The 23,279-nt window shown below is 42.0% G+C and overlaps 1 protein-coding gene across 3 annotated transcripts in view; it reads left to right on the forward strand.

Moving 5' to 3' along the window:
- Magi2 (membrane associated guanylate kinase, WW and PDZ domain containing 2) overlaps positions 1-23,279 on the forward strand; it is a 1,234,898-nt gene that overhangs the window by 792,777 nt on the left and 418,842 nt on the right. For all 3 annotated transcript variants that reach the window (XM_050139790.1, XM_050139791.1, XM_050139792.1), the window contains one exon: positions 8,193-8,408. In XM_050139790.1, coding sequence (XP_049995747.1) covers positions 8,193-8,408 — 216 coding nt within the window. The remainder of the gene's footprint in view (positions 1-8,192; positions 8,409-23,279) is intronic.

The following is a 23,279-nucleotide window of genomic DNA, read 5'->3' on the forward strand; positions in this document are numbered from 1 at the left end:
AAGGCCGTGCATAGAAAATGAAGCTCTTCCTCAGTTTCTTCACGTTGTTACCCACATCTCCATAATGAAGTCAAGAGCGAAAATATTCAAGTTCAGTTCAAATTGACATCAGGAGTTAGGACAAGAGGGTTTTGCCAAGAAAAAAAAAAAACACATCTTTTATTTAATCCTCAACATCTCACATATACCCAGCACAGCGAAGAAACTGGGGTATGCCGTTGAGACAACACTACCTGAAATTTGTTTCACAATTTGGGACTTACTCAGATGTCTTGGACATTTTAAAGCACAGTCTTGCAATTTGTTGCTCATGAGAAAGCCTCTTGAGTAATGATGTAGAGTCAAATTTGTTACTGAACGACAGAGGCTTTCCAAGGTCACATTGCCAAATCTTGAGGCCGCCCTTTACACTAAGACAATGAACAGAGCAAGTGGAACTTTCCAAATCCCAGTGTGTCCGTCGTAGAAACTTGACACTGGGCCTCAGAGACCTGACACGGAAATGAGAAACCATGGCATTCATGACTCCGTGTTATCACGTATTGAAACGCTGTTTCAGATATACTAGATAAAGTACATTAGTAGAATTATTTCCAACTTTTGCATTTTCCAATGTGAATAGCTTAATTTGAAACTTACATGTATAGCTCATATTTCTGGCTCACAATAATTTTTCTAGGAAATACTCCTTCAAGGAGTTTAATATTATTTACATGGGAAGTATCTGTGAACTGTGCTTCCATTTCTTTAATATTATTATAAATATTCAAATTATTTCTCTTGAAAGATACACACACACACACACACACACACACACATCTAGGTCCACAAAAGATGCCAGGAGACAGGGAGAGGAAAGAGAAGACGCAAGATGGAAGGAACGTAATGCCACATGATAGGACATAGATCAATATAAATGGTTAATTTAAGTTATAAGAGTCAGCTGGGAGCAAGCCTAAGTAATAGGCTGAAATTTCCTAATTAATAATAAGCATCCATATCATTATATGGAAACTGGCTGATAGGACAGAGAAAAACTCGTTACACCACTGAGTTCTTACCAATGAACTTCAGAGAACGTCTGGAACTTTTAATCGTCTGCATGATGTTTGTACAGTACTGAGGGGACGATAGATGTGACAGGCTCCAGAATCCATGTCACTGAGGGCATGCTCGTGGGAAACCTGCATGTGTGTAACTTTCTAATGAATTTGATATTCATGTGTTAGGATTACTGAGATTCTGAATTATTTCGCAAAATAGTTCAGTTCCACATGTACAACAGAAATGTTTACATTTTTGTATAGTCGTAGTTTGTGTAATCAATGCTGAGTTTTCGAAATTCAAGCCCCTGTTGTTCTTTTATTGGTAATAATCTAATGCTCTAAGTGGCATTCCTGTTTCTGACAAGTATAAGATTAACACGTTTGCCACACGAGAAACAGCCTTTATTGTTTGAAGTTAGGTTTTCTCTTGCTTAAGGAAATGATGTGTTAGATTGCCGTTTTCAGGCCCAGATGAGAGCATCAGAGCCTGCTTTATAACTTCAAAGATAGTTTAAAAAGGTGTTCCGAAGTGAGATTTCTGCCTTGTTTTCTGTCAGGTTATACAAGAGAAACGCTGGCTATGCAGGTCTCCCTCCTTGTGCCTGCAGCCATGGGGCTGTGATTCTTGCTGGGCCCGATACACCTCATGGTGATTTGGCTTCTGCTGTTGCCATTGCTATCTTATGGTAAATGAGTTTTGAAGTTTAAGTCTGTGTCCTTCACTGGCAATGCAAATCAAGCCTCTGCTTGAATAGAAATAACTGCTGTTATGCTCGGACAAGCTTTCTTCACATTGGAAACTGAAACTCTGAACCTCTTCATTCAGTGTCGGAGTAAAATTGTCCAGAGGCCATTTTAAAAAGCCACATATGAATCTGTTTTTTTTTCCATTTACAAAACTGAGATGGGGCCCCTAATAACTGACCCATCCCAGTGGCAGTCTGTCTGTGTCCTGTGAACATCAATATAGTTCCTGTCAACATCCATATTTCTTCTAGTAAGCTACTATACAAAACTGATTCTTTCTGGTTAATAAAACTGGATTCAAAACACTGAGAATATAGAGCAGTGTGTGTGTGTGTGTGTGTGTGTGTGTGTTGTGTGTGCATGTGTGTGCACGCGCACGTGTATGACTTTAATGCATGAGCTATCTTGAAGGGAAGAACATCTTTGTAAATTCCTTCTCTACTTGAATGTCATGTAAAATGATATACAGTTATTTGATGTAAAACCCACATGGTATTATATACCCAGAGGACTGAAACAATTGAAATTAGCACCCAAATCTCCAACTTAAAGTGAAAAATTAATCAGATTGCGTTTTACCATGAGACCTGATTTATTTAGTGAGAAATGTGGGAAAAAGCATTATAAAGTGTTTGCTTGGCATCTGGGATTTTTACAGCTCCTCATATCCAATTCTGAGTCCCTTTCCTATTGTCATATCCGAATTTAAGAGCACGGCAAGCACAGTGCATCTCGGGGAACATCTCGGTTTCTATTGGCATTCCACCGAGTCCTTGACACGGTTTTCCCTTTCTCCCCCCCCACCCCATGCTGGCCTTAACAGTAAGACGCTGTGAAAAACAAAACAAAACAAACAAACAAGATGACAGCGACATTAACTTAGAATCTTCAGGCTGCAGGGTCTGTGAAAAGGTTACTGTGTCGGCGGCAGAAAAGAGAGCCATTTCATGGTGCCCTTCAGGTGCTCGCCTGCTATTTAGGAAGCTGTTCTTGTCTCTCTTAGATGACCTTGTAATGAATCTGGCCATGTGGATTAGGGCTTGGGCTTTGTTACTTCTTCACGAGGCCACTTGAGTTCACAAGGGCGTCTTTTTCGGGCCCCACCACCTTTGTGGCCAAGGCGTTAAAACTGCCGAGTATCAGCGGGCATTTGCCAAACAGTTTAATGTAATAAAATACATTACTGGCACTTTATAGTCTGTTACTTTTATTCAGATTTTATCCCATTTCACTCTTTTGCCCCCAAATGTTATGGGTTAAAAAAAGTATTCATACATAAGGTTTTATCTGAGGACAGCTGGTTTCCTTACACAATTGTCGCTTATGTTCCAGGCATTGATTAAATACTACTCTGTAAATTTACAGGTATCCTGGGAGGGTAGAATCAGGTGAACAATTTTAAGCAACATCTTGTGATATTAGCAAATTAGAGGACTTTGATCATAAAGTTTATTGAAAGAGCTGCGGCAGAGGACTTTATAACGATGGTCACTGACATGTGGTCTGCATAGCTCGCTTCCCCCATCCCTTCCCGAAAGTGCACACACGCTTAATTTTAGGTGAGGGGAGAAAAAGCCATCTCTGGTTCCCACTGTCTGACTCGGTAGCAGACTTATGTTTCTCATTTTGAATGGGTACTCCACTCATGGACTGTGGCTTTAAAGAAAACTGCCTTCTAACTTTTTTCTCTAGAGACCAAGCAGTATTCTGAAAAGTAATAAAATTCTGAAATCAAATAGGTTTAAGTCTTCTACTTACTTCATGGCCAGCAAGGGGATAGTTAAATTTCTTAGAGCCTCTTATATAAGGTCAAGATAAACCTATACCAGTAGCAGTCGCCGCGTCTCTAGCATCTACACTGATACTGCCTTGCTACTTTTTCCTTGTAAATATTATCGTTAATCTTTGTAGCAGCACTATGGGTAGGCCATTCAAATACCCCTTTGAATCAAGAGTTCTTAAGCAGAACGTTTATGCAGTGTCCACCTCTGTAATTGCACCAGTGATCTCATCAAGAATGATAGCTATAGTTGCTTTTTAAAAATGTTAAAGACAGGCTCTCACCATGCTACCCAAACTAGTCTCAAACTCATTGGCTTAAGTGGTTTCCAACTCAGCATCCTGATTGCAGAGACAACCAGGGCACCAAGTCCAGGTTACAGCTGTTTATAACCAGTCATTTCAACTGAATCAGTTCAAGCCTATAAAGAAGAAGCATGTGTGGGGCACACGGGATTTAGATTTATCTCTCCAGGATAAGTCACACTAAGCATCACGTCATATTGTAAGGGTTTCCTTTGCATTTTGAGATTTTAGGTTCTCTAAATACTGGTAATATGTATAAAGGCATCCCGTTCTTAGTGGGATGATAATAGTTCTGAATTATACTTTAAAACCATTTGTTTTTCTTTTTTTCCTGGAAGCATGATGCTTTGTTTCCTCAAAGGATTATTTTTTCAGTGTATATGGGTTCGTATAAACTTCCTATTGAGCCTTCTCAGGGCTGAGTTCCCTGGCTGTTTGGCTGATCTTTCACTATTGGTATTCTTAAGCAGTACAATAAGCATCCTAGATTTGTGTCATAGCTTCTTCTCCATCAATTAGATTCCTTCAGTATAGTAAGTATATAGATTATTTTGTTACCTTTTACAAGCTGGCATTTCTCTCTTTTTTTTTACATTTTTTAAAGTTTCATTTTACATTCCATCAACAGTTATCCCCCAGCCTCCTGTTCTCCCCCCCCCTCCCAGGAAACCCCCCCCCCATCCATTCCTCCCATTGAGAGTAAGGGCTCCCATGGGAAGTCAACAAAGTTCGGCACACTAAGTTGAGGCAGGACCAAGCCCCGCCCTGCTCCATTAAGGATAAATTATGCTACATTAGCATAGCATCCCACCATAGGAAATGGGCTCCAACAAGCTAGCTCATGCATCAGGGTTAGATCCTGGTCCTACTGCCGGGTGCCTCACAGAGAAGTCAAGCTTCACCACATACAGAGGGCCTAGTGGGGACCCATGGAGGCTCCACAGCTGTCGGTCTGGAGTTCATGAGTTTCCACGAGTTTGATTCATCTGTCTCTGGAGATTTCTCCATCGTGATCTTGACTTCCCTTGCTCTCATATAACCTGTCCTACCTCTCTTCAACTGGATTCCCGGAGCTGTTTCCCGGAGCTTGGTTGTGGATCTCTGCATCTCGTTCCGTCGGCGTCAAACTGGCATTTTTCTAATGATGATAATCTTAACACCTCGAATAATCATTTCTACATTTCCACACCTAGCATTTCAACTCACATATAATTTCATTAAACTAATTGTAGTAAAGGAATGTTTCTATATAATTTATACTCATACCATACCAATAGATGTAATTATTTAGTCATGTAGATTCAGCAAGATCTGTGGCTTAATGTTTATTTTCGCCTGTCTATGCATTTATTTATAATTACTAAGAGGTAATTTACCTAGAAATATTATAACTTAAAAATATGTGGAGAAAATATTGAAGTCTGTTATACTTTTCTTAGTTCTGTGTAAATCTAAGAGCATAAAGCATAGCAGACACAATAAAACCATATTGTTCACTGAGATAAACAGGAGCTATGGACTATTTTAGCACAATATCCATTAGATAAGTCTACATTGAAATTTTTCACAAAGTGGCATGATGTGCTTAGAGTTGTACTAGCCATTAAAAATGCTGAAATGCATGTTAATTGGGTGTGCACAACAACTCGCCTTTTGGTTTGGCCTACGTATATAGTTTTGACTTATTTGAAATTCTGCAAATCAAATGAAACGTAATCCTTAGCCAAATGCAACCGTCTTTTCATATGCCTTCTTAAAGTGCCCTACACTTTAAGTGGCCGAAGAGCCACTTTATCTGCAAATACGAACGGCAGCATTGATACCACGGCTGGTCCTCACACCAGCTGCTCAATTCGCTCCAGCCTGGGGCTTCATCACTGCTAAATCCAGCACAGTCTTACAGCTCGTGAGGCTCTTCCCCATACACACCAGCTTCATCTCAACAACAACCAGAAATGGAGGACCTGCAGACAGAGAGTTGGTTGTTGCTGCTTATTCAACAGCCCAAGGGTATTGCCCTCTGGGGAGACTACAGAGATAAGATGGGTCAAAGAAAGGGCTGCACCCCTAGCTTACATGGAGGAATTGGGCCAGTGGAACATATATAGTATTTTAAAAGACAGTATGCTAGATTTGGTCTATACAGTCAGAGACTAGCTAATCTATAGGCTGGGATACAGAAAATTAATACAGAAAATGAATCCGGGAAGTTGAAAGCTTCAGAACAAGGGGAGCAGCAACAATCCCAGCTCTTAGGTGAATGCCTTAGGGGTGGACATCGAAAGTCTGATGATTCTGGAGTTTAATGTCTACAAGTGACAGCAACAGCCATGTGGGAACTCACCCAGGATGCCGGAGCCATGTGTCCTTCTGGCTTCCTCTTTTTCCTACTTTTGTTTTCCTGAGCCCCAAGCTTACTGATCAGAAACACCCACATTCAGGGTGGGTCTTCCTGTCAGTCGTTCATAAGGCAATCACCCCACCCTGATCTATAAATCACCTTTTAATCCATTCAAGTTGGTAGTCATCACCGCCCCCCATGGTTGAGTCTCAGCCAATAGCAACCCTGCTGGGTGTGTTCTCTGGGCTTGAGCAAATCAAAGCTGCTAAGCCGAGTCTGGAATTCATTCCCTCGGAAGCAATTTGTGCAGATTCTACTGCTGGACAGAGAAAGCACCTATCACAGGGCGTGAGGTAGAGGCCTACAGTCCCAGCACCTTGAATGGGGAAGGTACAGTAAGGAGTTGAGGCTAGGTTAACCATGCAGTGAGTAGAATCCAGCCTCAGACCCCACTTTTAAACAAAGTCAACGTTCGTCCTGTCCTGACTCCTTTGTCTCTGCTCACTTTCCAAACACCTTTTGAACACTCCCCTCTCTTTTTAACTTGCTCACACTCATCACACCCTAACTTAAGTGGAATAGGTATGGCTGCTTACAAGCTGTAGTGGAAGCGACCTTAGCAATCACGGCTCTTCCCTATTTACACATAGAGGAATTGAACCACACTGAGGTTAATGAATTTGCTTTCAATTCATCCAGAAAGACTCATCTGGACACTATGACTCTGAGAGCTGTTTCTTCACAGCAGGCTGCTTTCCTAGATGATCTCAGTAATGTCTTCAGACAGGCAGCCTTCTCTTCTGTCTTCTTACCGGACTTGGTCCTGTTGTCCGTTACGTTGCTTGCCTACTTGATGCCGGATTTGGTCTTCCATACCAGATTACTAAGCATTTTGTAAGATAAAGATCTCAGTGTAATCATCACTGTTTCTCACCCGTGCACTGGAATGTTTGGGTGCACAGTCAGTACTAATAAAGGCCTTAATAATGGAATACAGGAGACAGCAATTACTCAGTTAACTGAATATAGCAACATTGGTGTGAAATTGGAGCTAACAATTGAAAATGATTTCTCAAAGTCACATATTCTTTGGAAATCATATTTTGAATATTTTAAATAAATGATTTGCCTTGAATATGCAAAGGCAAACATACAATTCCATTATTTAACAGGCATTTAATGCATGTCTGTCATATGCCAGCCTCTCATTATAGGGATAAGTACAATTTTGAAGGGATTAAAATTGGGTGTGGATATGAACCAAGCACATTTATGCATGTATAAATATTAAATGGCATGTTAAAATCTACAACATGCAAGCATCAAACAAACAAAAACTTAAGGATTTGCTTCTATCTTAATGGACTCTCCCAGGCCCAGGAGGAAGAGAAATTATCCCCAGCTCAGATACTCTAGTTATGAGAAAAGGGCCATGACAATCTCAAGGATAAGGAGAGGAGCAGGTCTCTGCCCACAGCTCCAGGAGCCACGGCCCTGGCACGGAGGATACCAGTCAGAGCCCTCAGCAAACAAGAGGAAAGCTAAGCATCCTTTGCCTTTCCAGATTGACGTGGAATTTGAAAATAACAACAAAACCAAAGATTACCTTCCTTTACTCCTCAGCATTAGCACTCCTTTTTAAAGGCCTGGATAGGTTTGAAGGCTTAGTGTGAAGTTGGCTTAAATAGATTTGAAATTAACCATTTGCCGTCTGAAAATTATGCATGCAGCTCCAGCTTGAAAGGCCAATGCATTGAAACATTCAACAGTGATGGTAGCATCGGCCTTTATTGTGTGCCTTAGCACAGTAAAATAGAAATAGAGATATATGCTGTGTGCTTATAAAACCATACATGTGAAATGCATTAATTGATGGATACATATAATACAAATTGATATAATCCCGACTCTTTAAAGCCCACATGCATGGAAGAGAAAGCTCTAACTCCAGAATGTCTGGGTGTCTTCTGCAGATAACTACTACGGCACCCCGAAGCCTCCAGCTGAACCGGCACCATTAGTATTAAATGTGACAGACCAGATACTTCCAGGAGCTACTCCGAGTGCCGAAGGGAAACGGAAGAGAAATAAATCAGTGAGCAACATGGAGAAAGCAAGTATAGAACCTCCAGAGGAGGAGGAGGAAGAAAGTCCTGTGGTCAATGGGAACGGCGTAGTCATAACACCAGGTCAGTCTCTGTATTCTTCATGAGATTATCAGCTTTTTGTTACATATGTGTGTATATGTATATATATATATATATATATTTAAAATGTGGTTTATTTGTACGTGTGCACACATGTGTATGTGCTTGCATGTGTGTGCACGCACTCACGTGTGGGTGAGGGTTACAGTTGCACACGTTTGCCTGTACGGAGATCCTAGGTCAACACTGGTGTTTTTCTTTATTGCTCTTCATCTTATTCTTTGAGCTGAAGTCTCTCACTTAGACCTCACTGATTTGGATAGCCTAGCCGCTTGGAGAACCCCACCAGATCCTCCTGTCTCTATTTCCCCAAGTGTTATGTTACAGATGCATGACTCCACCCAGCTTTTACACGGGGACTGGGGCTCCCAGGTCACTCTGCTTCTCCAGAAGCATCTCCTCAGCTCCTATTTGGTGCTCCAGGCTTGTGTGTGTGTGTGTGTGTGTTTGTATGTGTGTGAATGTATATAATTCAATGTGTATTATCTTTAGAAAGAGAAGGATGTGGTATCAAATAGTAAAGACATGATTCTTTGTTACTGTAGGATTTCAGGGTGCAAGGAATATTGCCCAAGACCTTGTGCATGCAAGGCAAGGACCCTACCACTGAACTACATTCCTAGCCCATAGACTATAATCCCATATTCAAATTATTAGTTCGAATTTTGGAGTGTCCCTTCAACATCCTAAATTTGCAAAGAGAAAGTAGTTCATTTTGGTAAAGCTTCTAAGCAGCCAAATTAGGTCTGTTGTTTGTAAACATATGGAATATAGTTTTAAGAGTATAACTAGTTTTTACCCAGAGATATATCCCAAGCTTGACTTTACTCCTGTGTCCTTCTTAACATAATCAAGTTGGCGATCAAAGTCATCATTGGCCCATGTATCAGCAAATACTTCAGGTTCCTTGTCTTTGTGTTCTCATGAGCTGCAGCAACCATCTAAAGTCTTTCAGATCGGTACTGTCTTGACTGTAATTTTTTATTATCATTTCATCTGATTCAGTGCCTTTAAAAATACTATGTTTTCCAAGTTTTAATCTATACTCTTATTGTTTCTTTCTTTGTTATTTTCTTTCTTATGCTTATTTTGTTTGTTTGTTTGCTTGCTTGCTTGCTTGGTATGTTTCTTTGTTTTGGAGAAAGGGTATCACCACATAGCCCAGGCTGGTCTGGAGCTCCCTATGAGTCCCAGGAAAGCCTTAGACTCCCATGTCACTCTCCTCATCTGCCTAGTGCTAGGATTCTGCGTGAATCTCTATGCCTGGCTTCATCTTCTAGCCTTTTTATAATATAAGGAAAAGTACGCAAAGGTCTATTTTCAAATACATATTTTTATAGATGAAAGCATCTAATCTCCCAAACTTTGAAAATTTCAAAATAGATAGACGGTTAATAGTAGTTATCACCTAACAATTGAATTCCTCAGAAAAGCAAAGTTCTATAAACTTAGTAGATGGGTGTTTGGACTTCTTTTCTAACATGAGTTATCTGCTAAAGTTTTCCGGAAAGTGATTCACTATTATCTGCTGGCTTCCTCTCAGCAGCCATGAGTAAGTCCAGGGCAAAGACTCAGAAATGCACATATATCTTAAAGGCTCTCTGTTAATACCCACACAATGCCTGGAGGAGTGGCCCATGAGCGCTCCCCAACAAAGGGAATACAGTATGTGGGCACAGAGCTGCCTTCTCCAGGCTCCCAAGCCCGCAATTAGTGCGGATGAACTGCACCTCCCGGAAAGCAAACAGAGTGTCCCTTATGTGATCTCTGAGTGTCCTCGGCAATGATCTCAGTTCACCGTTGGGGACCTGCACCCCAGTGCCGGGCTGCTTGGCACGCTGGCTGTGCATGCTCCATCAGTCCTGGTGCTGTGAATGAGACCCTGTCACTCTCTGAAGAATAATGTCCTCCGTAGTGAATCTCGCTGTTTTCCTGTGAATAATGCCCCGCTCTGAAACCGCCACAGTGCCTGTCCCCTGCTTATTTTTATGTGAGTTCACAGAGGCTGTGGATTGTGTGTGCACTCAGATCTTCCTCTGTTTTTTTCCTTTTGTTTTTGTTTCCTGGCGTGACTTAATTTTATGGTTTGGTCCCAAGGACTATACTTGGTTTTCTCTCATTTTGTCTGGGGAAGGGGGAGGGAGAAGATGGGTAAAATTCGAGGACTATTTCAAACTAATTCTCTGAAGTCTAATGTTCTCTGTAGAAAGCATGTTCCATCTTTAAAGGATTACATGAAAATTCAAAAATGATCTACCGTAAAGTGCTGGGATGTCCAGACATGACTGCAGATCAACAGGAGAGCCACTTAAGGGTTGGTTCTGAACCACGCAGTGAGAGTACACACAGTGTAAGCATGTATTTCACATGCAGTCTTCAGAAGCATCCTTTTAAATCAAAGCAGGCTTGCTTTCAAACTATGTGAAAACAAGGTCTTTATGAGATCTCTTCTGGCCTTCCCATGGGATTTGGGGTTTTCAGGGCCACGCTCAGCCTCTGCGCAAGATTTTGGGGTTTCTCAGAAGGCTGACACGCTTTGTATATGACAGACATTTGCTACATGAGTGGAGAAGGCAGGACAGCAGCCAGCAGAGGAACGCCAGAGTTGCTTAGATTGTAAACTGTTCCCAACCCCTAGGTACCTTTTCCCTTCACACCGGTATTAACCTCCCTGTCTGTCTCTTGTGCCCTTCTGACACTTGGACTGACTCCCACCTCCCTTGCCATCCATGGTGGCTCTACCTGAGCTGACTGCTGGCCTTTCTCTCAGAGGAGAATGTCTCTAGATAAAGGCTGCCTAAGCGCCAGCCCCGTGGCTGGAGGGACCACTTTGCCTTTTTCTTGTTTTCATTTCTCTTGTGCTCATCAAAAAAAAAAAAAAAAAAAAAAAAAAAACCTTGATTCTGTTGTGAGCTTACAGAGAGGCCCTCCAGTTATCAAAGCAGAGACTGCATACGGAGCCTTCTGCTCTGTCTTCCAGCCCTTTGGAATTTCAGGTTTAAACTAAAACTATTGTGATCTCTCTTTCCCTTTAAATTTTAAAGGCAAGCTATAAGATGTGTTACAAATGCAAATCTTATGTTTTGTTTCACATCTTACTATGGCTCTTGGGTATTTTCAATGTGTGTATTAGCTTCTATCACCACGAGTTTGCTGAGGGTTCGGGGACTTGTTCCTGAGTGATAAATGTCTTTAGAATTAATTACATTATAAAAACCACAAAGCACACACAATTTCCACAGCCATGAGGACCATTATTCCCATTATCCCATTCTACCTTCATTAAAGTGTTAAAAATGAAATACTATAGAAGGAATAAATTTATTAATTAAGGCAGCTCTGCTCCCCGGTAATGGGACATAATTTCCTCTACTAATATTCTCTAGCGATTCTTTTCCATTTAGTTTTATATATTCCGGGAGATACTTTTCCTTGTCGTTTTCCACTTACAAACCTTGAATATTCTGCTTTTATAATTTCTATGCTATTCTAGCATTGTGTACAATTGTGGATTTCAGAGAAAGTTGCAATACACTTTTGAAGCATTAAATCTCCTTTCTCAGTAATTCCCAGTTCCCTGACTGGCCTCCTGAGTAGATGAGTCACAATTTGTTTTTAAATGATAGGAAATAATTTCTTTACAGAATTGGTGGCTTTTGCTTCCTCAATTGGCATAGCATCTACAAATATAGAAGCACACTCAACCATGACAGTAACTCGCCCTTGTTCTAGCACGCTATGGTTTGTGTTTTCATCATGGCCTCAGATAATGAAGGGAAATACTTGTGAGCAGCTCAAAAGTATTGATTTGTCTAACTACTTAAGATACACACACCCTCACAGACACACACAGAGACACACACATGCAAGCCTGCAAGCCTGTATGTGTGCGTATATGCGCCTCACATGGCTAAGGACCAGTACTCTAGTATCCCGAGTTTTGAAGAATTTAAGATACTTCTTTCAGAGATCATAACTCCTTCTAAATCATTCCACCATCAAAACCAATTAAATCTTAGTAATCAATATGCAAAGGAAAGTTCCTGAGGTATTGGAAACAATAGCCTCTCCGCTGCCTGGATCCCCGCAGCGCTGAGAGCAGCAATGAAGAAACTGCTTTGCTGGTTTTCTTCCTTGTAGTTTAGGGCTCTGTACCACATGCATGTTTGCCCACATCAAAAAAGCAATCTTGTTATGGCAAGTATATATATTCACAATCTATACAGTCTACAGGCATTGTAGTGCCCACAATTCTCCAGATTTTAGGAGTTTGGGAAGAAACTAAACAAAAATCTACAATCCTAAATTCTTTTAATCAACTGGTTATATAGAAAGCAGGAGGCCTCTACATGACAACTTTGTATCTGAACAGTTCCTCCACATTTCTCTATATATGACTATGGCAAAAAGATAGATAGATATGCTTATAAGCATCAAGTTATATTATAAATAAGATAAATACTTAATAATCATATGTGCTTATTAGAAACCAATTACAGCAATAGCTGCTGCTTGTTCAGCTGTCACCCCTGAAGTGTTTGTTCATGAGCAGGAATTTATGGTTCCTGTTCTCATTGAGTACTTCAGCACTGAGCACAAAGGCAGGCGTATACGGTTCCAGTACTAATTGAGGATTTCAGCATTCAGCACGGATACAGGAGTGTGGCTCCAATTCTAATTGAGTCTGCTCACCACAAAACAAAGGAAAAATTCTGGATCAACATATTGAACATATTTTCGAATGGGATTGTTAGATTTTCAAAGAGCTAAAGACCTCTTCAACCCCACCATGTCCACCACCATGGCCAGTTCCATCAAAAACCAGAAACCATGGTGGAAGAACCCAGTACCAGGGAAACCAGTAGCATGGAAGGCCCCAGTGGTGACCAGGGAAAGCAAACCTTTGCTGAAATAAGATCTGGGGACCTGTGCCTCTGGTTCTATTGTCTGGATTCTCAAAGGTGCTAATGTAACAGCAAGTTCATAGCTCTGGAGCCCACGGCCAATGGGAAAAATAGATAGAGGGAAAATGTGTAGTTCCCCGGGATGTTTTCTCCTTTAGTTAATCCTGTTATTTATCAACTGGACCGGACATTGGGAGGTGCTCAACTTACAAAAATAGTTTTATTGTTACTTTACACACGTCTTTTAAAAATCCCCAAAGAACTAAAACTCTTAGAAAATTACCCACATCTTGCTTTTGTAGGTCAAAATCATTTGGGTTGGGATAGACTGACTCGATTTAACAACCCGAGATAGCTGAGCATCCTAAGCAGTAACACTCAGGGTAAAGAAAGACAACGTTCACTGCACATCAAATGCATTCCAGTAGCATTCCATTCTAAGGATTTCCTAGACAGGCGCAGTTCATCCTTGCAGACAGACAAGGCTGTTGCCTCCCATGGACACGTGTTCAACATCACATCTTGAAAGAAAGATTGAAACCCACGTCACCTGACTCAGTTCCTACTCAGCGGTCAAGCTGCTGCTTTTCCTGAGGAACGTTTGTTCCTCTCTCAGAACAACACAAAAGAAAATAACTTCTAAAATCCAAGTGGTTCTCCTTCTTATAAACTAGGAACGTATTCCTTTTTCAAATACTCAGCACCTATGCTTTCTTACAAAGGAATGCAATGAAGGCGAGGAGAAAATACTGAATTTATTCAAATTTGTCGCATAGCTGTAGAAATACAAAGCACAGTTTTTCTATGGAGGGAAATAAATTTGGAGATATATATGGTTGTTGGTTTCCGAACACAAAATCAACCGTTTCCTCTTAAACTTAGACATCTTCACACTCTCCCTGATTTCACAGTGCAACACCTACGGTCGTTTTGCATAATGAAACACATTGTGTCACGTGTGATTGTCATTCTCTGTTGTCAATTTGGCTACCTCTGAAATTAGCTAAAAACCAAATGACTGGACACCTAGGAGAATTTCTGTTTTCTTAATTAAATCATCTGAAGTGAGAGGACCCACTTGTAATCCAGATTTCTGAGGAGGGAAGATCCTGATCTCTTGAGGTGGGACGGTCCACCTTTAATCTGGGCCACACCCTCTGCTAGCACCCTGTGTTTAAGACAGCGTTTAAGCCTGTGTTTAAGACACCAAAGAAGGAAGCTTTCTCTCTCTTTGCCTGCTTGCTCACACTCTCACTAACAAGTCCATTCCTTGACTTGCATTAGAAACTACTTCGTTGGGACTCCATTGCACCCCAAAGACCAGTAGGGATATCCAGCCTCATGAACTGAACAACTACTGGATTCTTGGATCTCCTGCAGGCAGAGAGTAATTATTGGGCTACCTGAACCACAGCCTATAAGTCATTCTACTAAATCCCATAGATAGATAGATAGACAGACAGACAGACAGACAGACAGACAGACAGATAGATAGATACATAGATGGATGGACGAATGGATGGATAGATAGATAGATAGATAGATAGATAGATAGATAGATAATAGATAGATTGATAGATGGATGGACAAATGGATGGATAGATAGATAGATAGATAGATGATTGATTGATTGATAGATGGATTCTATAACTTCTGTTCATCTAGAGAACCCTGACTAACTCAGATTTTGATCCACAAAAGATTCAAGAGCAATAGAATAGAAGGATGAATTTTTAAGGTATCTGGAATAGGCTTCCCAATTTGCCAACACCTACAGTTAGCTACTAACCCTCTCAAGCTCATGGTCTGAACTATGTTACAAATGTAGGAAGATGAATGCATTTGATAACCCAGATTCACAAATTACGAGAGGCAACAGATTTGATGGCACTGTATATGGAACTTTGATAACTTGTGGAGAAATAAGGACAATGATGCTCTTAGTCAGTTGCTCTTCGCATCCCTGGATAAACTGATAAAGAATAGGAGTAAGTTCTGTGATAAAATTAACAAATTTGGCATCTCAGAATGCAGCAAAGGACAATACCAAACTCAGTGAAAAGCATTAACCCAATCCAGATGTGTATTAACAGTCTAACAGCTTCTAAGCGTGCCCCGGGAGAGAGTCTTCTCTTCAGCAGCCACCTAGCTCAAGGAGCAGATGCTCAGGCTGAAACCTTCATTATAATGTTGTCTGAATTACAGCAAGAATTGAAATCCCAGCCTGGGAGGGTGTCCGTCCATGGTTACAGTAAAGGCATTAATCAGAGAACAATTAATGGGATCCTGTGGCTCGGGCTGGGAAATGTGGGAGGATCCTATTGAAGCTGAGAACTTTGAATCCTCAAGAGTCTCAAAAGTTGATCTCTCCCCCTGCAGGTGTACCCCCACCTCAACATGCTTAAATATTAGATTGAGGAAATTAATCCTTCATTGTCTACTTAACCAGCAGTGACTGTCTCTTGAGGAGATGCCAGGCAGGACATTACCGATGTCCCTCAGGGCCAACTAAGAGTTGCTCAGACTTGAGGCAAAGCAGAGTTCTAGAAGGGAGGTAGAAAGGGTAGTGCATGAGGGAGTGTGCAACACTGCTAAAGAGCCAAGTGAGTGTGTTAAACACTCGAGCAGAAGTATAGGAAGTATATCTGCAAGTGGGGATTTTTTTTATTGGTTTTTATTGAGCTCTACATTTTTCTCTGCTCCCCTCCCTGCCTCTCCCCTCCTCTTCAACCCTTTCCCAAGGTCCCCATGCTCCCAATTTACTCAGGAGATCTTGTCTTTTTCTACTACCCGCATAGATTAGATCCATGTATGTCTCTCTTAGGGTCCTCATTGTTCTCTAAGTTCTCTGGGATTGTGATTTGCAGGCTGGTTTTCTTTGCTTTATCTTTAAAAACCACTTATGAGCGAGTATTGTGATAATTGTCTTTCTGGGTCTGGGTCACCTCACTCAAAATGATGTTTTCTAGCTCCATTTAAAGAAGTTGGAAAGAACATAGAACTGGATCAGGCTGAGTTTATTGATGGGAGTCCAATGAATGGAGATTCTGAACTTGATAAAGAGTCTTCAAAAGTCTGTTTGAACGGTTGGCTGAAGCACTTGTCAGAAGATGGCCAACTAAAAAGGAGCCAAAGATGCCCGATAGCCCTTGGCTTAGTGTTGGTGAGGGATTTTAAGGCTCGGGGAAATGGCAATGCTAGGGTGGGTACCCTATGTAAAACCTACTGCCCCACAATGGGAAGGCCCAGAAGACAGGACAGTCACTAATCCTATAAGATGCAAAGTGGGGCGGGGGTGGGGCACCAGCACATCTGAGAGCTCTGATGTCACCCTTTCCTTGTGCAAGACCTTGGGGTGGAGACACTGCTGCTCAGCTGGATGAGTTAAATGCAGTGGGTTCACTAGGACTGAGACAGCAGCGTCCAGGTGATAACACTGACTCTCCAAAGACAAGGTAATCGTAGTTATCTTAACGGGCAATGTAGACAAAGCAGTGGCCATGATGGCCCGACCTGTTATTGTCAGCACAGGCAAAGTGAACTTCATGGTGTCATGACTCATCTGGACCGTCAGTGCTAGCTAATCAATCAATCTTATGGTTTTCAGGCATGAAACAGATAAGATTCCAATTACATTTTTGCTTGAGCTGTATAAGCAGAAAAATTCTCAGACAAACTCGGGGGAGCATCAGTGGATCATGGCAAAAGGGAATCTCAGCTGGTGATTTCCAGACTTGAGCATATTTGCTGACAGAACGCCATTAATGGACAGATAACTTCCCCTGAAGAAGAACCTTGACAGAACACCTGGAAGTTTTACAGTTGGCCTTTCTTCATTTCTTCCCCAGTAGGACCTGCGGGCTTTTACAAGGGTAACTAACTGTACAATGGGGAAAGGAAACAGTTTCCAGGGGTCTGAACTGACACTGGTACCGGGAGACCCTAAGAAACACTGGGAACCTCCAGCTAAAGTAGGGGCTTGTGGAGGTCAGGTGATCATGGATCTTTAGCTGAAGTCTGGCTCGCGGTAGGTCAAGTGGGTCCCTAAACCTAGCTACAGCTGCTGCTGAGTGTCACATCTGCCAACAACAGAGACGAACATAGAGCCCCTGACAGGCACCTCTCCCTGGGGTGGCCAGACAGTCACCCTGTGGCAAGGTGACCACATTGGATCACTTCCTCTGTGGAAAGGTCAACACCTTTTTATCTACTGAAAAAATACTTCAGGAATGAAAGTATGTGCCACTCCCCCAGGAGAAAACACAGAATGGGTGGCAGAAGGGAGTAGTTATAAATGCCAGCTAAGGCCACATGCCAGAAGAAGGATTAGAGTGGACCCGAGTGTTTCTGTCGTATTTTGTTAGGAATGTGTTTATACAGATATTTGTCTTCTCTTCCCTCAATTTCTTTATGGTGTAACATCAATTAAAAGAATATCAATGATTATCATATTTAAAATTGTGATACTAAAAGAATGTCCCTCAAGGGATATTGCAACCTGGTCTAAATTTATAATGCACTTGTGATTGTACAAGAGATAGTTATAGCATGTGAGGTGTAATTATGAACTGATTAAATCTATAATGCATTTGCTATTGTATGTAGAATAGTTATGTTAGATGTAATTATAACCTGATTATTTTTAATATTTGAAATTAAGCATGACTTAAGAAGATATGATTGTGTGTCAAGTTGACAAGGGTTGAACCTGTGATGTCTATTATTGGTTGTCAACTTCACTACATCTAGAATTAACCAAAACTCAAATGGCACACCTCTGAGGGAATTTTTTCCCCAATTAAACCCTTTGAAGTCGGAAGACCCACTTCAACCTAGATTTTTTTTGTACTTTTATATTTTTATTAATTATTTAACTTTTCCCCAGCCCATACACAATTTCCTCTCCCTCCCTCCCCTCTTCCCAGTCCCTTCCCACAATCCCCCACCCGCTCTTCATTCTGTCTCTTCAGAAAAGGGCAGGCCTCCCATGTATATCAGCATGCCCTGGCAGATCAAATTTGCAGGAAGACAAGGCACCCCCTTTCTCATTAAGGCTGGGCAAAGCAGCCAAGTAGGAGGAAAGGGTCTCAAAAGGGTCAGTGACAGTCCCTGCCACCCTGCTAGGGTCTCACAAGAAGACCAGACTATACAACTGTGACACTGGGCAGAGGGCCTCAGTCAGTCCCATGCAAGCTCTCTGCTTGGTGGTCCAGTCTCTGGAAGCTCCTATGAGCCCGAGTTAGGTGATTCTATGGGTTTTTTGTGGTGTCCCATACCTTTTTCACAGCCTTCCCTGAGGTCCACCTAAGATTTGAGTGTGGGTCTCTGCATCTGTGTCCATCAGTTTCTGGGTGAAGCCTCTGATGACTACTGGGCTAGGCAATAAACTAGGAGTATAGAAGAGTATCTTTAGGAATCATTTCATTGACTTTTTGTTTCTGCCAGTCATGTTTGGTTGTAGCCTAGGTATCTGTTCTGTTCAGTCTCTGGGTCCTGGCTCCAGGCAGTGTCTGGACTGGCCTCCCTAGCATGATCTTGGTCTCAGGCTGGACCAGTCATTGCTTGGCTATTTTCATAATTTCTGCACCACCTTCACCCCCTCTTATCTTGTAGGCAGGGCAAAGTGTAGGTCAAAGGTTATGTGGCTAGGTTGGGGTCAGGTTCTTATGATCCAAACTTCAGTGAGCTGGAAGGCATAGAAGAATATCCTTGGTTTGCATGGAAGATCCAGTCATTTCCCTTCTTTTAATAGTCAGAGTCTTTCTGTTCTTCGTGGTTCATTTCTGAACCACTACCAAGGTAGCATGCAGCTGCCAAGTACTAGTTCCCAGTTAGGTAAAGGGGTTAGAGGATGGATTCACACAGTGAACCATTGTATGAGCTGAATCGTGTCTCCTGGCTTTACTTGGAAACAGGACGACTAACTAACATGAGGTCATACTGGAGTAGCGTATGGCCCTGATCGCACACGGTTTCTCTGAAGGCTAAAGTCATGTGCCACAAGCCAAGAAACTAGCGAGGAAAAGCCAGAAACAGCTTCTCTGCAAGTGCTGGGGCCGGTCCTGAAAACACCTTGATAGAACTTTCTGGTTTCCAGATCGATGGGCAATAAGTGCCTGCCGTAAGCCAGTGTTCTGAGGTCGGACTTGATAGCCCCTTCCAAGTCCCTTTGACTCCGTTTTACTTAGCTTACTTGCCTGGTCTTTATTAGACTTTCAATAAATGTCTATAGATCTAATTAATTATATAATTACTGTCAGCTCTTCTTTCTCTCACTGACCTCTTAACTGGATCGCCCCGAAGAGTTGTGCTGGCTATTCTTGCTTCTGCTTCCTACGGGGTTTCTCTGGAAAATTCTGTATGACTCTCACATATTATGGGATGTCATTAACAGATCATCACAGTGATTTGTAATGAGGCACTTCTCCATCACCAGAGTCCTTCCATTTGAAGGGAGATACTGCATTCAACTGAACTGGTCCCCAGACTCACTCTACCCAGTGAAAATGGAATGGTTGCCGTAGCGGTCCTACGTAGAATACCAATTTGGCTTATTGAGTTCAGCTCCTCCTTTTTCCTCTTCCAAAGGAATCCATCCAGCCTTTTGATACTGCAAAATGATGTTGTTTTATATATAAATGCGTTGAGCCCCATCTATTGGTGCCCCGGATAAATCAGCCTGCTGGCAGTGGGCTGGGTACACCTGTGAGTCTACATATTCTATTTCGCTCTTCTGGAAATCGGTTCTGTTCCTTATAGGAAGGCTTCCCCTGGTTCAGTGCCGCCAATAGATGAATAGATGGGTCTGCCAGAAGCTTCAGACTCTCCCTGGGAAATGCGTTTCTATGTCAGCCTTTATGAATAACAAATGTGAGGGTGTTAAGATTCTCCGCTCACCTCATTCATTTTTTTCCCCATTTATTTTGTTCAGGTGGAGGAGGCTGGTGCTATTTATTCTCTCCCTCTCCATCCAGCTCCCAAGAGGCCTGAACAAAGGGACTTTTTCCCTCCTCCTTTAAACCTTGTCAAATATTTTGCACATTATAGGAATTTAATTCGTGTTTGCTAATGTGGTGATTGCTTAAAGATAAAGAAATGCATCTAAGCAAGTGAGTCCAACGAGGGAAGCTTTGCTGCATCATCCCCCGGCTCAACAACAAATAACACAACAGATAAAGACCGCGGTTTGGTTGGCAAAACATTACTTTTGGAGAATAATGGTGTTATTATAACCCCAAGTTTATTTGGTCATGGCAAACCTTTAAAAAATACTTTACATTTATTTAGTGTGAAAGTTTTTGTGTTTGTTTGTGGGAATAGGATTTGAGACAAAGATTTTCTGTTTAGCTTTGACTGTCCTGGTACTCACTCTGTAGATCAAGCCGTCCTCCAACTCAGAGATCCCCCCCTGCCTCTTCCTCTTGACTGCTGAGATAATAGGCATGCACCACCACACCTGACATTTCTTTCTTCCCTCTGAACATGCGTCTGTATATCTACATGCCGTGGTGCACATGCTGAATTCAAAGAAGAACGTTCAGGAGCTGGTTCTTTCCTTCCACCTTACGGCAACCTGGGGTTAAACTTGGATTCACCCTCTCGGTGGCCAATTCCTTATCATTGAGCTATCGCACCAGCTCGAACGTGACCGTGAATGGGTTCCTCTTTCCCATATTGCTCACTGCCATCATTCTGCAATTCCTAGTGAACCGGTTTCTTTACCCATCCTTCTCCCATGGGTACCACAATTAACTGGGAGCTATCACAGAGGATCGCTATGTTGTTGGTGCCTCTCAGTGCTGGGTCCGTTCTCCACTGTGCTCTTCAGACACTTGGACCATCCTTCCATCTGTTCTCTTCCCATGCTGCGTTAAGGTCTGCTGAGTCCCCACTGTGCCCAGGCTGCGGTCCTCAGATCCTCCTGCCTTCCTTTCTGTGGCTGGTGCGTGTGGCTATAGCTCAGGTCCCTGCAGAAAACATTCTTGCTTCCACTTCCCGTGAAGTCTTCCTTGGCAAATGCATTCACTCGTTTAAATTATCACGCCCTCCAGCCATCTGCTGCCACCTTTCAAGTTGACCCTCTCCACCCAGGAACTTCCTGACTCGATGTCTCTATCCTCGGTTTGGCAGGAACCTCTAAACTACTATGGTAATCTGTGCCGTGGTCTTACCACCCATAGGGTCCTCCGTCCCTCCTACAGTCTCTGTCTCGGTGAAGCTCCGGTACCCACAAAGCTGATTATGACTTCCCTCTTCTTATTTGTCTTAATTATATAAAATTCTATGTCAACCCACTTCTTCCCAGGCCTTTGCCTTGGCATGTTTGTCTTTTGTCTGGGACATGAAAACATGTTGCCTCTAATCTGTAGACCTGCTCCCCACTGTCTGCGAACGCCTGGAATAGTTTTGTAGACAATGAACGTCTAATATTTTGTCACACCGTGAGGACGATTTACTGCCTCATCTGTCAGGAGACAATCTGAATCCTGAGGGCTTGTGAAGATATCTGCCCAATCCAGCTCTGACGCATCTCTCTCTCCCTGCATTCTGAGAGATACCTTAGACGTCATAGCATGTTGGAAGAGAATTGTTCCCCGACTCTTAGCATGACACTAATGAATGCAAAGTCACAACATCTCACCAACGGGGGGGGGGGGTGGACTATGGATGGCAAGTTTGTGTTCCAACAAAGCAGGATTCACGCCTCCCTTGTTCTCCCTTACTCATTGCCTGGCCGCGGAGGAGTACTCAGAACATCATACGTGAGTACTGGACCGGTAAAACAGTTCAGATCCTGGTGCGCATTGTAACTGTTCCGTGCAGCAGAATGTCCCGGATGCTACGCCGTCATACCATGGCACGATCCATGTCTTGATGTGGCCATGCCATAACCAGCTGCCGCCAACAGCACCTAAAGACAACGGCAGCGGCTCTCACGCTGCTGCGTTTGCGCTTGCGCACTCTACAGAGTTTTAGCCTGGAAGAATCACTTACTGACTATATAATATAGCTAAAGACTATTCTGTTTTCCTTTTTCCCCTTTTCAAGCCAAACCAGTGGGCATTATGTGTTCTTAGGTCTCCTAATTCTGAAAAAATAATATAGTAAACCCTCCTAGATTAATACAGATAAGAAAAATTTGACCGAACAATTTATATTGACACAAAGCCTCCATTCTATATTACTAATTTACCAAATGATCTTTATTAATTTGTAAATTCCTAAAAATAATATACCCACTGAATGCAAAATCATATAAAGAAAAATTTTCCCATCACCAGTCCATTCTCAATGTTGACAATAAGTTTAACATTTCCCCAGCTATTTCTAATTTCTGTGGACCTATGTGTAATATATACTAGCAGTATATATTGCTAATTTATATCCCCTGAAAATCAGTCTTCAAATCATAATTATAAATACCTTTCCAGATCAATAGATCTGTAGCTGTAATTTTGTTGTTTTTAAATTACATCTTTTTCCATGATCATATAAACACAGTATACTGACTATATTCTGAATAAAAGCCATTATACTAGTTCCAGGACTTTATTACTGGAAACAACACTACAATAAATATGCAGCAATACTTACTCGATGATGCCTTTATTTCTAGAACAGATAGTCTCCAAGTCAGAAAACTGTATCAAAGCACATGTGCATTTGTGGGCCTAATTTTTTGGCTTGACCTTTTGCTTGGCTGTTGCTTATTTTCAAACAGCTTCACAGGTTCCAATTCCCAAGATGGGATTATATTCCTCACATCTCCCCTCCTTGTATTTTTACCTGTGAGCCTCAGGAGGCCCCTTCTTCCAGCTTACGGTCCAATTGTCCCTTTGCAGGAATTTCTGTAGAATTTTCTTTATTCTAGGGTTTTATTCCAGGGTTTCTCCCTTGCTCTACACAGGACGCGCCCTGCTGTGCTCCAACAGATGCCTGTGTTCTGTTG

Source organism: Alexandromys fortis, unplaced genomic scaffold, assembly GCF_014885135.2.
Source record: "Alexandromys fortis isolate MF-2015 unplaced genomic scaffold, M_Fortis_MF-2015_v1.1 scaffold_38, whole genome shotgun sequence".
Lineage (NCBI taxonomy): Eukaryota > Metazoa > Chordata > Mammalia > Rodentia > Cricetidae > Alexandromys > Alexandromys fortis.